The sequence below is a fragment of the Carassius carassius genome, chromosome 7 (assembly GCF_963082965.1).
Source record: "Carassius carassius chromosome 7, fCarCar2.1, whole genome shotgun sequence".
Classification (NCBI taxonomy): Eukaryota; Metazoa; Chordata; class Actinopteri; order Cypriniformes; family Cyprinidae; genus Carassius; species Carassius carassius.
Genome location: NC_081761.1, coordinates 34,823,957 through 34,841,801, shown reverse-complemented (window position 1 = coordinate 34,841,801; position 17,845 = coordinate 34,823,957). Strand labels below are relative to the sequence as shown.

The following is a 17,845-nucleotide window of genomic DNA, read 5'->3' as shown; positions in this document are numbered from 1 at the left end:
AGTATGGTGACCCATACTCAGAATTTGTGCTCTGCATTTAACTTATCCGAAGTGCACACACACAGAGCAGTGAACACACACACACACACACACACACACTGTAAACACACACCTGGAGCAGTGGGCAGCCATTTATGCTGCGGCGCCCGGGGAGCAGTTGGGGGTTCGATGCCTTGCTCAAGGGCACCTAAGTCATGGTATTGAAGGTGGAGAGAGAACTGTACATGCACTCCCCCCACCCACAATTCCTGCCGGCCCGGGACTCGAACTTACAACCTTTTGATTGGGAGTCCGACTCTCTAACCATTAGGCCACAACTTCCCTAAAGGAATCGTACTGACCACAAACTTTTTGAACAGAAGTGTACAGTGTTCTGCTTGGTGTGACATTTTATTACAGCTCATGATAGCTGGTGCATTCATATTTATAAAAAAATTAATATAAAAGGCGAATTACTGTAATAATAAAGTGTTTTCTGTAATCAACTCATCAAAGCCAAGCAAGGATCTATTTGGTGTTGTAAATTTTCCAAGAGAGACACAGGAAGTCAGTAATTGTTTTGTAATGGCGGTAAATCCCATGAGGTGTACAAGAATGCAGCATAAATCCAAAGACTTGAAGTCACATGACCTGAGAAGTGCTGGTAAAGGATGTTTTAAAACTTTGTTCAAAGGCCACAAGATAAGACCGTCCGCATAAAAAATAAAGCTACGGTTTGTAGAAAAATATAACTATTGAACAAATAATGCTCAAAATCAAAAGAAAAAGGATAAAGCAATTCCCTTAACTGGTGTACGAGGAGTTTCGTTTCCAATAAAAGGAGTGCTGAGATGAAGGCTAACGCCAAACAGGTTTTCCATTGAAAGCCCGGGGGAGTTCCTTTCATGAGGCATGTGAGGGCTTGTGCTTGTACAAACAGTCCCATCCCATCTCATGTTTCCAGAACACATCTAGACAATAGCTATGGGGATTTTGCTGCCATTACGGTACTTTCCTTCATTTCTAGGCCTCTAAAACAGTTAGGGTCCGTAACTATCTACCGTATCTCCAGGACTCATCTCCAGTTTTTGCTTGGGAGCATGTGGGCAGTCGTAAAAATCAGACAGGTCGCTCTGCTCATCTTCAACAAGGTCATTAGGCCCATAGGAGTTTTTATCTTCTGAGTAGACTCTTTCCAGATCCTTGTTATCAGACAATGGTACCAGCGATGTTTGCTCTTCAGGGTCTTCAACCAGTTCGATCTGCAGATGTGGCTCCACGTTATCTGGCACCACACACAGTGTTTTCGGCAAGTGCGATTGTGTTTCACCGAAATCCTACCAAATCAGAAAGAGACAGTTTACAGTCACTTATCCCTGTGCAGGAATGCTGCTGGGAAACGCTCACATAAAACACACCAGGACACATCTGACAAATTAAATGCATGGTTTACCCAAAATCTTATGAATTTCTTTATAAAAGAACAATGAGAACCAAACATAAGATAATCCACTGGTGCACATTCATTTATTTTACTTCACTTGAGTACTTAAACTAAAAATTTTTTTGTAATTAATTATTCTTTCTGAGACAACATTTAATTTCCTTGCGCTTTTTCATTTGCATTTTTTATATTGTTTAACTATTTCTGTTTAGATTTAGTTTTATTGCAGATTTAGTCATTTAAGTTCTTAAAATTGATTTGGTTTGTTTCCACAACAACAATTCTAATTTATACTTTTTTTTTTTTCGTAGTTTAAGATTTTGATTTAAAAAAAAAATTTTTTTATTGCAGTTTTATTTTTAGCAATTATAGTACTTTGAATTTTTTTGTTTTTATTTCAGCGAGCTTCCAAGGCAACATTTTTAGTTCAACCTTCTAAGATTTTAATCTAATATTTGTAACCTAGTTTTAAGTTTTTTTTTGTTTGTTTTTTTGCAGCTTAATTTTACTAATTATAGTAGTTGTCTTGTTTTTTTATTTCAGTGAGCTTCCAAGGGCATTTTTAGTTGGATTTTCATCTAATATTTAGATTTTATTTTATTTCAGCTTACATGACCGAAAGCAAATGTTAATAATTTTAGTTAATAACAACACTGATGGTGACTGCTTAATTTATTGTATTTTTTAAATAGTTTTCTGGAGTAATAAATGGATAGCAGTCATCTTCATCCACCTTTTTTCTTCAAGGCAGAAGTAAGCCTCTGGGCGAGACTAGCAGAAAAAAAAGAAGAATAACAACATGCAGTAAACGGGAAAACTGTTTGCACTACAAACCAGTGTGTTCATAATTAAGATAATACTTTAAAAGACACACTCATTTGCAATATCAAGCAGCAAAGCGAGTGGTTTTGTACAGCTAAAATTAGCTGGATGTGGATGATGCCAGAAGCCAGATCCACAAATGCTGTTCATTTTGTAAATACAGTAAATCAATGCTGCATTCCTGTGTACACAAGACACATTAATATAATAATATGTAAGTAGACAAGTGGAGGCTAATTATAGTAAAAAAAGGAAATAATTTAGCATTTGCATAATGTTGCTTTCAGTTACTACCAATGTTTTACTGGAAAAGGTGCACTTAAATATCCAGAAATCATCAAAAAGCAACTTACAAAGAAATGCGGGAACATAAAGGGGATCTTCTTCTTCATTTCTGAGTTGCACTTCTTCGCTAACAGCATAATGACGCCGGTTATGAACAGCAGACTTAAAACGACCCCCAGCACTGGATTCAAGTACACCGTGAACGGAGTATCTGGATGGAAGAACGAAAAACATCAGTCAACTACATCGTCCTCAGCTGCGCATGTATGTACTGTTGGGTTTATCATTTAAAATCCCTTTATAACGCTTTGTTTTGGTGTCTGTTTTGTCTCATGTATAAAAAAATGTATAGCCATTAGAAGCCAGAAGTATTTAGAAACTCTCTATTACGACTAGCAAACACAATACATAATAAAGTGATCAAAACTACTGAATAATTGTATCTGTCTCTATTTCAGCTCTGTTCACATGGATTATCTGCCTTGTGAAAAATCGCACTTACATCTTCTTATGTCTCCTCTGAAACAGCTGCTTCTGAGATTGAAAAACCTCTGTCCAATATTTCCAGTCAGATGGATGCAGTATTTGCCTCTGTGCTCAGAAAACACAACAGACTTCTCGCATGATGTATTTTGCGTCATTCGACAGGTTTCACAGATTTCATCCTTCCCCTGTGGAGAGCAAAAATGAGCATTTTGCTTTTATTTATGCACTCTGTTAGACTACTGCTCAAAGATTTGAGGTCAATAAGATTTATGAAATAAAATCAAATTGATCAAAAGTGAGAGAAAAATCATAGTTTCCCCGAAAACTGTTTTCAACACTGATAACCAGAAATGTTTCTTTCATTTCAACATTTCTTAAGGACACTGTGACACTGAAGACATCACAGGAATAAATTATATTTTACAATATATTCCCATAGAAAAGAGTTATTTGAAATAATAATATGTTCTTTTCTAGATCTGAAGATATGTCATTAAATTTGAATCTGTTCCTCGCACTGAGAAATCATATGACTTCAGAAGACTTCAGTCTGAGTTTTTTGTATTTGGTTGAACTATTACTGCAAGCAGACAGGAGAGTGAAGGGTACCTCGTCTGTTTCGATACAGTATTCCAGATCATCGCTGGGGTCACGCAGAGCCGGTGAGTTTCTGTACAGATGAAGAGGGTTGGTGAACTGGACGTGAAGTTTGCCATCTTCGGGAGAAAGTTCAACCTCAGGAAAATCCAAATAACCTGAACACACAATAGCACAGTTCTACTGCCAGTTTTTGCTATGGTAGATGATATTTCCACTAAAAACACAGGTGTAGACATACAGGTAGTATTGGCAACAGCAAATTTATTATAGCTGAAGACAAAAAAGACAGATGGCTTGGACTTCTCTTCTCCACGCACAGCCGTCACGTTGACACAGTAACGGTTGAATGCTGGCTGAAACAGCATGCTGGATATGTTTAAATGCAGATTTCTTGTAAGATTAGAGACCCTGGGAAAAAAAAATGAACAACAGTAAGCTCATGAGGGCAGAAAACCCTTTCAAACTATAAATGAACAAGCTTATGGTTTAACTGGTGTTTTAAAGGATTCACCAGTCAAGAGAAAATGAACATTTAAGACTCAGCAGCTGTGAAAGATCAGGGTTTTTATTTAGATGATTTACCTTTTACCGTCCTTATCTTGCACCTCGACCTGGAAGTAAACGTCCTGATGAGCCTCAGGATATTTCCATCGAGCTTCGACTCCATAGCTGTCACACTGAACAGACACGCTCTCAGGAGACGGGACTCTCACAGCTGAAAGAGAGACACCATCACATTATTGCTTTCTTCTCGGTTTGCATTACTCTAAAATAAAGCCTATTTTTAAAATTAGAATTGCATTGTAAGATTATACTTAAAAGAGATTTAAGCACATTTAATTGTTGGTAGTTCAGTAAAGTAATACAATTCTCTTCTGCACTATATAATGCAAGAAAGGTGATATATTCAAACATGAATTTAAGTACAATTATAGTTTTTTTTATACTGAATATATACAATACAATGCTATTTAAAAGTTTGCACTGTAAAAAAAAAAACAATGAACAAAATATGAACAAATTGTATTGCTTGTTTAGAAAGTGTTTTAAGAGTTGTATATGGGAAGAAAAGTGGATATTTAAGAGTAGTTATGTCAAGTTCCTTCAATATGCTGATTTGCCGTTCAAGATTATTATTATTTTTTTTTATTGTAATAATGTTAAAAACAATAGTGCTGCTTCCCTTTTGGATTAATGAATAAATAGAAAGTTCTAAAAAATATATATATATTTTCTAACATTAAAGTCTTTAATACCACTTTTGATCAATTCAATGCATCCTTGCTAAATATTAATTTCTTTAAAAACAAAACAAAAAACCTACCAACCCTAATGGTAATGAATTAGAGTTTCAAATATAATTTTTCATCCAATAGAAATATGCGCTGGTGAGAAATAATGTCACAATAACTAAAAACCTTAATGGTCTTAAAATAGTCTTCATGCACGTGAACTATCATTTCTTTTCTTTTTTCTTGTACTATCACCTCATATTCTTTTTTTAAAGCCACGGTTTCAGTGATTCCTGATGTATTAGTTCAGACTGGCCTGACCATGCCATCAATGCTGTTTGTTGATAGTCTGAACAAGCCTGTACAGGGTCTATGACGACCCTTCCCAGCACTCTTTCTTCTCTGGTAAGGACAACACGTATCAAAACCGTCTTCCCTTCCTGCTGGCTCTTCTCTCCAAACACCTACGCACACACATGCTCACACTCGCCGTTTGTTAACAGATGCCATTTACCCTGTCACGCACACTGTTATTATCATCAAACAGTGCCAGTTTCTGTCTGATATCAACTTTGTATCTCGTGTTTGGGACTCTTAACTGCTTTTATATTCAAATGTGTTTTAAACCCCTATCAAGTCGACAATCAAGACCTATTTAACTGCTCTTCTGTGACATATTTAAGAGCATTCAGCATTGTAATGTAATGTGTGGCACTCGTTTGATTCTCCTGACTCTTCTTCTTCTTCTTCTTCTCACTCTTATTTTTTTTTTTTTATGTCTTTTCAGATGCAGGCTCTTTTATGAGAGCTAAGAAAAAAAAACAATGTAAAAAAAGTATCTTGATTTCCACAAAAACAAAAAAATTAAGCAGCACAACTGTTTTAACATTGATGATAATAATAATAATAATAAGAATTGTACTTGAGCAACAAATCGGCAAATTAGAATGACTTCTGAATGATCATGCAAAACTTTAGTTTGGAAGACTGCTAATAAAAAATAAAACAAGGTTATTGACCTTTCGCACAGAGATTGATTGTCAGGCTATCTGATCAATCATAACACTAACTCCGCCCTTTTGTCCAACAAACCGTTCAGACAGGAGAGTAAATAAAGGTCGGTGGACTTAAACTTGAAAAATGGTGTGTACTGACGTCTTTCCGCAGCTGAAACAAGATACCTTCTGATGATCACTGATCTTTATTTCATGCTATAACTAGTAAAGAGGAAGAGAGGATTGCTTCACATGTGCCGCTTGAACTGAGGCAATACAGCAAACTGTTGCAACACATTCAAATTTCACAAAACTAGTCATTGTTGCAATACATTGTTGGAAAAATGACACATTTTGATAGCTGAGCGTCCTGAGACCTTGTTTCTTACCGGAAGATACCTACTCTCTGTCGTGTATTTTCCTCTTTGCTCTGTGATTTATATTTTTAACTTCGGAGAACATGATGTGTAGTCTAATGTGAGAGTGATATAGCTTGTCAAACACAGCAGTAGTAACTAAAGAGATGCGTCCATTGCGAGTTTTCATCTTACAATTTTTTTTCTCGCAGCTGCAGTATATAAACTGAGAATCTCACATTCAGATTTTGTTTCTCAAAAAAAGCCAGAATTGCACATTTATTTTCTCAGAATTACTAGTTTATATCACGCAGTTCTGACTTTGTAACTATCAATGCCGAATTTATACCATGTAATTCTCAAAAAATGACCTGGTTTTATTTTTTATTCAGTGGCAGAAACGCACTTCCATACTAAACACTGGAGTAATGATGCTGAAAATTCTGCTTTGCATCTCAGGAATAAATTACATTTTAAATAATAATAAATGGAGCAATTCCAAGAGCCCTAAATATATTCCCATAGAAAATGGCTATTTTAAATTGTAATAATATTTCACAATATAACGGTTTATATTACAATATTTCCGATCTCATAAATGCAGTCTTGGTGAGACTGAGTCTTACAAAGTCTCTCCAAAAATGAATGTTTTCATGAGTGACTTGATCTGATTAGCTTCATTAGTCATTAGTCACATGGGCTACTTTTACAGTGTTTTGTGTGTGTGTGTGTGTGTGTGTGTGTGTGTGTGTGCACTAAAAAAAAATTATTCATTTAATTTACTTTTTTTTTTTAAGGTAAGTGGTTGGCAATCAACTTATTTTAGCTACATTTTAATAAACACATTTCTTTTTTTTATGTAGCTAAAATAAATAGTTTGCAACCACTCACCTTAAAAATAATTTAGTGTAATTCTTTTTCAGTGTGTGTATTAGCTCTCAGACCAGTTTTTCTAGTTTTGACTATTGTCCATTAACCATCACTGTGAAGATAGGTGATATGAACACAAATACACACAAACCCACCCCTTTCTCTCATCACTGGCATTATATTCGGAGAACTCGCCGTGTAAAACAGGATCTGTGGTGTCAGTTACTCCCATCTCAGCCAACCTTAATCTACGTTTTATCAAAGTAATAGACTCCAACTTCCTTAAGACCTTCTGAGAACTCCAACCCAACAAGCTTCCCAGCCCAAACCAGGTTGTAATGAGATGAATCATAGTACAACATTCAGACTAAAAATGTTTGACTCACAGGACCGGGCTGTTGCAGCCTTTTTAAATGGCACTAAAATTAGGTTAAAAATGAATTACGACTGAAATCGGATCTCTTTGTGTAGTCGAAACCTTTACAATGTCCAAATGGAGTCATTTTACGCCTGCTCTAACAGCCTCACAATCACATCAGCAACTTCTTATCACGTTCATTCATGTCATTATTCAGTCAAATCTGATTCATAAGGCAGCTGTTTTGTGCTTGATCTTTCATTATGAAGTAAATAATGGGAGTAAATTATGTGACTATCATGATTGCATTTCTGTCTAGACATTCACATATCTTTTCAGTGAAGCAAACTTTAAACTTTGAATGAGAGAAATGAGTGAAATGTTAAATGTGACCGACGGGACAGTAAAGGGCTGGGTTTGCGTCCCTCTTACTGAGTTTTGACACACCTGTCTTCAGGATTAATCTCAGATGCAATAAAAACTGAGATCTGTACCAGGCCTTTGGACCGTACAGACACATAAACCTATGCTCTTGTCATGGAAAACATATCTTAATGGAAAGATACCAACTCTAAAAGCATAGAAAGTATTAAAACAGTTTACAATATCCAACACACATACAGCGTGTGAAAATATTTCTGTCAGTTCTTTCATTCCCTGGGAACTGAACCCATAACCTTGGCGTTGGGCTGCCATTAGATTCTGAAAAGATTTAGAAATTAAAATAATGTTATCATGAAAAATGAAATAGAGCAATATCTACCAGTGTGTGTTGACTTAGCCTTCCTTGTATGAAAACCATAGACTGTATAAAAACAGATGAAAACTAAAACATTTTAATGCATGTGCCAACCGTATCCGTGTTCGGCCCAACGTACCCAACTTTAATCATTGATTATCAACATTTAAGAAATATTTAGTGATATTAAAAGGGTCTGTTTCCTCCAAGAATTCAAGTTTCTAAATAAATAAAAGCAATAAATAAACATATTAATTGATAATAAAACTAAACTTTAAATAAATATATATTTAAAATGTTTAAATATATTAAATTACTATTATACTAATACTATACTACTAAAAAAAAAATACATAAATAAATAAAACGAAATGAAATAATCTTACCTTCCGAGGCGGATTTTTTAAAAAACAGGATCAAGACAGTGACACTGATATAGATCTGTGTCCGCATTATTCCCGGCGAGTTTCAATCCAGTATGCACATAATACAACTGGAGTAAAAAGTGTAAATCCTGTCGAAATTAGTGTTTTGCAAGTGAAGTGAAGCACATCTTCATTGAGACAACGCGAGGTTTCCAGGGAAGCGGCGCACTTCGGGCAAATGACGTGCGTCTCGCGCACTCCCTCAGACACGACACAAAAAGACAAAGGTGTTTACAGGTAAAAACAGTTCTCGCTCACTCTCTTACTCGCTACACTGAACTTCTCGCGTGTTGAGGCTTGATTAAAACTCTTCAGAAACAATTAGAGTTCTGAATCATTATCGTTTAGACCGCGTGTTCATTCACTCGCCTTTAACTCGCAATGCGGAAGGTTTTTCCTTCATTAATGTCCGTAAAGGATCAGATTTCAGCTCTCAGTTTAAAATATTATAGTGCCCTCTGATGTTATATCAGTGCATTACATGTCATATATACCAGGGGCGTAGCCAACTTTTCAGAAGTGAGGGGGACAGAAATTCTCGAGACAGCATCATTACTCCAGTCTAGTGTCACATCCTTAAGAAATCAAATCATTCTAATATGCTGATTTGCTGATTATTAATATTTAAAACATGAGTAAAAACATTTCAGCATTCTTTGATGAATAGATGGATCCAACGATCAGCATTTATGAGAAATAAAAAGCCTTTGCAACATTATACAGTATATCATTCAAAAATATATATTTTTTGGAAAAAAAATTATAGATATGAATACTTTTATTTAGCAAGCTTTAAAATCTCAATAAATAACATTTTGAAATATATTCAAATAGAAAACAGTTATTTTAAATAGTCTAGTAACAATATTTGAGTTTACTGTTTTGCTGTACTTTGGATCAAATAAATGCAGGCTTGGTGAACAGAAGAGACTTGACTGGTAGTGGATACTATAGGCAACTTTAATTATTCTCTAATTTCTAGCTTTTAATTTGCTTAGAAATCTATAACTGCTTGACAATAACAAATAATAATGATTTTTTTTAAATATACTACAAACACTTATTTATCACATAGTAAGGCAGAATCTATACTGTAATAAATCTATGTCAATTAGCACTGTTTTGTCGATATACTGCACAGTATTTATGACCTGCTGGAGATGACTTGAAAAAACATATATTGTCGCAATCGTATATTAATGTCTTCGTGTTTCCAAAAGTTTAAGTTCTTCTGTCAAAACAACTGTTTTCATACAGCGATAGCTGGACGCTGTTGCCCATATTAGGAGTTTCCTGTTATGCCTTTCTGCGCGAGAGCGCGCTCCGGCTTCGAGGATGAATGAAACACACACTGCACGAGCGTTTAGCGCTTCTGGGTCCGAATAAAATATCAGGTCATGCGCAGACTATCCTGTCTCTTTGAGTTTAAATCTATATTTATTCACACCAGCTCTTGAAAACATCTATGCGAACACATTTGACTGAAAAAGTGCCCACTTAAAAGTGGGGGGGACACGTCCCCCGCGTCCCCCGCGTAATCTACGCCCCGATATATACAGTGGCATGCGAAAGTTTGGGAAACCCTTGCAGAATCTGTAAAAATGTGAATAATTTTAACAGAATAAGAGAGATCATACTAAATGCATGTTATTTTTTATTTAGTACTGTCCTGAGTAAGATATTGTACATACAAGATGTTTGGATATAGTCCACAAGACAAAAAAAAATGCTGAAATTATTAAAATAAGCCCATTCAATGGTTACTGTATGCTGTTACCTGGATGATCCACGACTGTCTTTCTGTTTTGTGATGGTTGTGCATGAGTCCCTTGTTTGCTCTGAACAGTTAAACTGAGAACTGTTCTTCAGAAACATCTTTAAGGTCCTGCAGATTCTTCCGTTTTCCAGCATCTTTGCATATTGCATATTTGATTTTGAGATACATCTTTTCACACTGAGGACTTTTGAGGCTCTCAAACACAACTATTAAAAAAGGTTCAAACGTTCAATAATGCTCCAGAAGGAAACAAGATGCATTAAGAGCTGGGGGGAGGGGGGGGGGCCCATACTCAGAATTCTTGCTCTGCATTTAACCCATCCAAAGTGCACACACACAGAGCAGTGAACACACACACACTGTGAGCATACACCCAGAGCAGTGGGCAGCCATTTATGCTGCGGCGCCCGGGGAGCAGTTGGGGGTTCGATGCCTTGCTCAAGGGCACCTAAGTCATGGTATTGAAGGTAGAGAGAGAACTGTACATGCAATCCCCCCACCTACAATTCCTGCCGGCCCGGGACTCAAACTCACAACCTTTCGATTGCAAGTCCGACTCTCTAACCATTAGGCCACGATTTCCCGGAAATAAGCATAATATTTCTTAATAAGCTAATATTGCTTAATAAGCATCTAAATGTATTAACTGGTATGCATTTTATTACAAATACTCTGCAAATATCGAGGAATATTCTGAAATGATGTAGAAAATCATACACATCACAGCTCAATATATCAGAACTTGTGCACTAAACTCTAGGCCAGGGCTCCTTGTTTAACCTGGTCCTGCATCCATGAGAGCTGTACATCAGACATGAAGAGAGAGAGAGATTACAGAGTGACTGACCCTTCACCTCTGCATCTGAAGTTTTTAGAGCTGGATGTCTGGAAAATACATTGTATAGTTTTTGGATATATCTTTCTCAAAAATTAAAGAAAAAAGTTATCTTTGGATACAAGGTTGAGTGAATAGGTTTTATTACTGCTGCAACAACAATAATCAAACTCATACAAACCCTCTCACTCTCTTAATGTGCAGCGTTCACATTTGCATCGCCTGCAGACTGAAGCGACCTGCAGGAAAGTGTTGTGTTCGTCACATGTAGCTGGACAGAATGCCGTGGGAGCCGTCAGAATGAGAGTCAAAACAGCTGATAAAAACATCACAGTAATCCAAAGCACTCCAGTCCATCAGTTAACATCTTGTGAGGCAAAATCCTGTGTGTTTGTGAGAAACAAATACATCAAGACAATTTTTCTTGTTTTTTTTTTCCAGATAAAATATGAGTCCTAATAATTTTTTTAATAAAGACAAAAATAATATAAGCATGGTTTTTATTTATTTCTAATCTCTTATTTTAAACACACAAAATTAATATTTCCTATTTGTTTCTAATAAATAACACACACACACACACACACAAGCACTGACGCACGCACGCACACACACACACACACACTATGGATTTGTTTGCTGTTGGTCACGCTCATTCATCTTTGATCTGGAAAACCTTTGGCAAGTAGTTCGGGTATAATGGCGGTGTTGCAGGCAATTGCATAGGTTTTTATATAGGATTTGTAAGCGTTTTGCGTTTATTTTAACGGGATAAAAATAATAATTTTCCTTTGAATATTGTTAATTCTGTTTTGTGTTTGGTTTAGTTGATCGCTGGTCCTCCAGTGTTTATGTTGAATTTCCAATGCTAGCCATGTGTGCGCTGTATGCCTCCAGTGCAATTCAGATTTGATGATTGATGACTGGCTAGCAGAGTGTTTTTTTTTTACTTGTTTGGTTTCCTTGTTTGTACATCACTTCCCAGCTTTGTGTTGCCAGCCAGCGTTTGTACCCTTTATACATGTTAATGTTTTGAAACACCTGAATTATTTATCTGCATGAGGGTTATGTTTGCAGTGAAATTAACCGTTGATTTGGAGTATTTCTTTTGAGTGAGGTGAGTCTTACATGTACTTTAGTAGGAATGAAGGGTGTATGTGTAATTTCCTTTTTTAATTGTTGTTTTTTGGATTACTTTGTGCAGAGAGGTTTGGATTGGGTTAGGGTTAATAAAGGGTTGGTTGGTTATTAATATCCTTTTTTATAGGGTTAGGGTTATAATAAATATAATAATATTTATTTATTATAGCTGGAGATATCTGATTTGGTTGAATATGATTTATATAGTGCTGGATGGTGATAATATCTTTATTATCTGCAAGTAGCCAACAGCAGCTGACCACATTTACTCTTGCTGCTTTTGACAAAACAAAACATAGTTTCAGCAGGTACAGAAAAACATCAGAAAGTCAAGAGTCAAATTGCCCAACTAAAGCAAACACTTCTCACCATAATGGTGGCATCAAACTAAACTATTACTTACAAACAGACATCAATATTTAAACCTCTGTTAATCTCAATAGGAACATTTGTAAATATTTGACATATAAAATCAATCTGGTTTGTCAGTGAAGCTGGTAATGCTGTTTTTGGAGTTATTTACTCTGCAGCCTGACATCAAACAAAGGTTGGGTTTTCACTTTCAATCAAAACTTGACTTCTGGGAAATGTACGTGCATCTCAATGAATTAGAATGTCGTGGAAAACTTTATTTATTTCAGAAATTCAACTCAAATTGTGAAACTTATGTATCATAATAAATTCAATGCACACACAGTCAAGTAGTTTAACAAATGACAATGTCTTTACACAGTCACTTTGAACTTTTGTACGTGTCCTTGTTGCATAAAACCACTAATTTCTTTAAAAACAAAGAAACAAATGATCAACCCCAAACTTTGGAACAGTATTGTATAATGAAAAAAGTTATCTTTGGCGACAACAATAATCAAACTCATACAAACCCTCTCACTCTCTTATTTTCAGCGTTTACATTTGCATCGCCTGCAGACTGAAGCGACCTGCAGGAAAGTGTTGTGTTCGTCACATGTAGCTGGACAGGTCAAGCATCAAGAGTACAACAACGATAACAGATCAGCTACTAAGATGAGCAAGTTAACAGTCAGGTATTGAGATGAAACCCTGAAGTGCCGATCAAACGAACACAGACATAAACACAAGCACAAAGAAACAGAAAGTGCTGAGTTAAGCCTCTTAAAGCATTACAGCTGCTGTGCTTTGAGGAAGCTGAGTGAATGTGAACTAACAAGGTGACAGGTGCACCGGCACAACCAGACGCTCATGTGGCTGACGCTCATCATGTGGATTTTTGCTCAAAGGAAATGTTCGAGGCAAATACACCTGCTTTCAAAACACCACGTCATCTTGAGTGAGAGCATTTTAAACAGATTTTTCAGAAGCTGTTTGTCTAAAAATGAATAATTGTTGGAAATGTATTCTTCCCCAGGCAGTCTCGGATCTAGATGAGTTTGTTTCTTCATCAGATTTGGAGAAATGTAGCATTGCATCACTTGTTCACCAGTCCCTCTGCAGTGAATGGGTGCCGTCAGAATGAGAGTCAAAACAGCTGATTAAAAACATCACAGTAATCCAAAGCACATCAGTCCATCAGTTAACATCTTGTGAGGCAAAATCCTGTGTGTTTGTGAGAAACATCAAGACAATTGTTCTTTTTTTTGCAGCTAGAATATGAGTCTTAATTCCATAATATATTTTTTAAACAAGGACAAAAATCATAAGCAGGGTTTTTATTCATTTATACATTCATACACACAAAATAAATAATTCCTCACGCTCTAATAAATAAAATACACACACACACACATGCATGCACACACTCCGCCCCATTTACTTCTATAATACCCTTTTACACAGAAAAGCCACTGCAGATCTTCAAATAGCTGCAATATGTTGAGAGCTCGGCGGTTGGTCTGACCTCCAGCAAAACACAGGTCAAGGGCAAACAAACACAAACACTAAACCATCAAATCCCTGCCAAACGTCTCCACCCTCCCTTACTGCCCGTCATACAAGCATCATCACACATGCATTCACAAGCAATAGCTGGATCGCTGATGTAAAAATGAGTCTCAAATGTTCTGGATAAACTTTATTTATATTTCCAGGACGTGCTGCTGTTGGGAGTAATGAATGCACACGGGCAGAAAGAATCAACATGATGGCACTCCATTCACAGAGACTCACGCTGCACTAATTATGGTGTCTTTCCAGAAGGAAACTCCGCGTTATCATCAGAGATCCCTCACAACTAGGCAATCAGCATCCCAAAAGTGTGTCCTGGGATCAGCTTCATGATCCTCACCAGTTGAACCTCACTGCAGCCATCAAACAATCCTCACGAAAACAACATTTAGCCATTTGCTGAAGACAATCTGAGTGCTTTCCTCATACAAAACTCACTATAATTCATCAGATTCATAATTTTCATTTGGTTCATGACTCCAATATAGCATATAATATTTGATATAGCAAATCTTAACCGCGTTGTTGTTTCCATTGTTGCAAAATGTAACTATGTTACCAGCCAGCTCTTTATATAAAAAATATTAGGATGTCAAACTTCATTCAGATACATACAATGCAATATATACTACATAGCTATACTACTTGGTTGCTATCATTACAAAATGCAAACTGTATTATCTCTAAACTCTAATCTGCACTTGCATGAAGATATTCTATATAAATATATGCTTTGAAACTATGTGAAAAGCACTATATAAATACATGTAAATACTTGACTTATTTATCTAGAGTGTATCTATCACATAAATGGAGACTTGAGTTCTCACTTGTGCCAGAAGAGGTCAAAAGCTAAAAATATAGCATGAAAATAATCTGAGATGTATTTTTTTGTTCCTGTCTTTATATCTTTTTTTCTTATTCACCCTACACAGCTCAAATGAATCAAAAATGTTTTTTTTTCCATTCTGGAAAAATGGCACAATCACACACACACACACACACACACACACACACACACACACACACACACACACACACACACACACACACACACACAGATGAATACTGTTGAGAGTGAGACAGATGTCCAGTCTAACAGATGTTTTGTGAATGTTTATCCTGATTTAAAGAGAAGAAAATAAAGCTCTACTAAAAATTAATTAACAGGCAGAAATGACATGAAATTATGCAGAGAATAAGATCTGATTATTTTATATTTTCCAATACAAATCAAATACTTATCTTTAGTAGACACACATAATTATCCACATGCACTTTTTTTAGCCGAAAAACATTGTGTAGTTTATACATAAATTATGTAGTTTATACATAAATTATGTAAACAAATAATATATATACATATAAATATTGTATGTCATTCTCAGTTTTTTTCAGAACTGAAAACAGCTTAAAACAGATCCAGATAAATGAACTTGAGGTCATTTGCATGGAGAGACAAAGATATTATAGTAGAATTAAGGACAGTGTGTGTAAATCTTGTGTAAAAGTGGTTGCGTAACAGAACGCAGTACTTCTAGCAATAAGACCGAGAGAGTGAAAGCACACATGAAGACTTTATATTACAGCTTGAAAAACGAGACAAGGGCAAAACAGCATTATTGAGCTCACTCAACAGATTCTCTCTTTATTTGAAGTAGATTTTTGAAAAAGAAGTAAAGAATCCACAGTGAAATGCCGACTGTTCACAGACAGCATGAAATGACGGTGATATCACCTCAGGGATTCTCTGCAACATTCGATTAGCAGGACTGGGTCAGGGATGATCAGTGAGTGACTCAGATTCAGACTCTGGTCTGGGCTGGAGGGAGAGGAGAGGAGAGGAGAGCGGTGACCCCGTTTTGTGTCTGACATGGCAAAGCCTCATATGTGTGTGTGTGTTTGTGTGTGTAAAGGCTAACATGTCAGGCTAGGATTGGCATTAAATATGAAACACACAAGCAGAATAACTGAAGGCAAAACACGTAGCAGTTCAGAGTTAAACTACTATACTTCAGACATTTCAAGAAAGTTTTATGTCTGTTTTATGTTTTCAAATCAATTCACTTTGCTTGCTTTTTTCAGTGTTTTTATAGTTTCAGATTAGTTTAAGATTGACATGGTATTTTATAAATTATTCTAATGTATAAAATATATTATTCTCTCTCTCTCTTCATATATATATATATATATATATATTATATTATATATTAGATATTTAATATATTATATATATTATTTAAATTAGTTTACACATTGTTTACCTTTTTAGTTGTTTAAAAAAAATATATAATAATTCCCTCGATTTTTTTCAGTATGTTTCTGAATTAGAATACAGAAATTTAATACATAAAAATATATAAAACTTACTTTGTATATGAGGTATTTTATATATGATTAATATTATAATATTCATTGTATTTTATATATATATATATATATTATATATATATATATATATATTATGTATGTTGTATTCTATTTATATTTCATTTTAGTTATTTATTTAATTCTAGTTAGTACATTAAAATGTGTTTGTTTTTTCAGGTCAGGTTTTCACATGAAGTGTGTGTTTTTAAATGAATGTGAGGTTCACGCTGTGCTGTTTTGTCTGGTCATGTGATTAAAGTGTCTATTCAATAAACCTCTTTTTGGATGATTGCTTTATCCACAGGATGTCCAGAAAACTCGCATTACCAGTGGTCAGAGAAATTCTTTGGAAAACCTTCACGTGTGCGTCAGAGATTTCGATCGAATTACACAGAAATTTCCATATCTCTAATTAAAAACATGGCTGCTGCATAACCTGAAATGTTCAACCCCAGCCGTCCCCCTGTAAACCCAGATATTAGGATTGTTCTGCTTCTGAAACTCATCCGTCTAAACAGCCACTTGATACAAAAAAACCCCCGGAAAAGTTCAGCCAAAAATGTAACAAATTTTATCGCCTTCATGTCAATGTAAATCCACAAGACTTTCTTTGGTATGGTTTGTATTAAGCTTAAGGTCAAGATCAGGTAGAAACAGCTTCTTAAGAGAACAAAAACGCCACATTTTCACATTCGCGCTTTCTAATGTTACAGTATTGTTTATTATCAAATGCTGGTGTTCACGTGAAAACGTTTGTGAAATCAGAATGAGTGCTTATTTAGTTGTTTTGGAGCCGGACCTCAGACATTAATAAACCAAATGTACTGACAGTGATCCACGGCATATCAGTAATGAGCTTTGTTCCTAATGAGACTATCGCCGGGATGCTGCTTTGGCTTGAGCAGAGTTTTATCACTGATTGACTGTAGCTCAGCTCAAATGCCCTGCCAATCATTTCACATCTCCAACCAACCAGACTAATGCAGACTTTCAAATCTGCATGTTTCTGTTGATTTTCCTCTGCTTTGTATGTTTTTAGCAAGTAAAAGTATTAGTATTATTGTAAGTGTATCCACCTTTTTGGCCATGAAATCTTCAATGATTTTTATGAAGTAAAGGCAAGAATAGTTTTTATAATATTAGTAATATGTAGATGAACACTTACTAAACTAAAGCAACTTACATGATTATGTCATTTTTAATGTTAAA

General features: G+C 35.6%; 1 protein-coding gene across 1 annotated transcript; it reads right to left on the bottom strand.

Moving 5' to 3' along the window:
- Positions 1-366: 366 nt before the first annotated feature.
- Positions 367-8,994, bottom strand: ifngr1 (interferon gamma receptor 1). The gene is made up of 7 exons (XM_059554752.1): positions 8,553-8,994; positions 4,199-4,331; positions 3,855-4,024; positions 3,626-3,771; positions 3,033-3,201; positions 2,599-2,741; positions 367-1,316 (listed from the first exon to the last, which is right to left on the bottom strand). The coding sequence occupies exons 1-7, from the start codon at positions 8,617-8,619 to the stop codon at positions 1,020-1,022; spliced, it is 1,125 nt and encodes a 374-aa protein (XP_059410735.1). The 5' UTR covers positions 8,620-8,994; the 3' UTR covers positions 367-1,019.
- Positions 8,995-17,845: the final 8,851 nt, after the last annotated feature.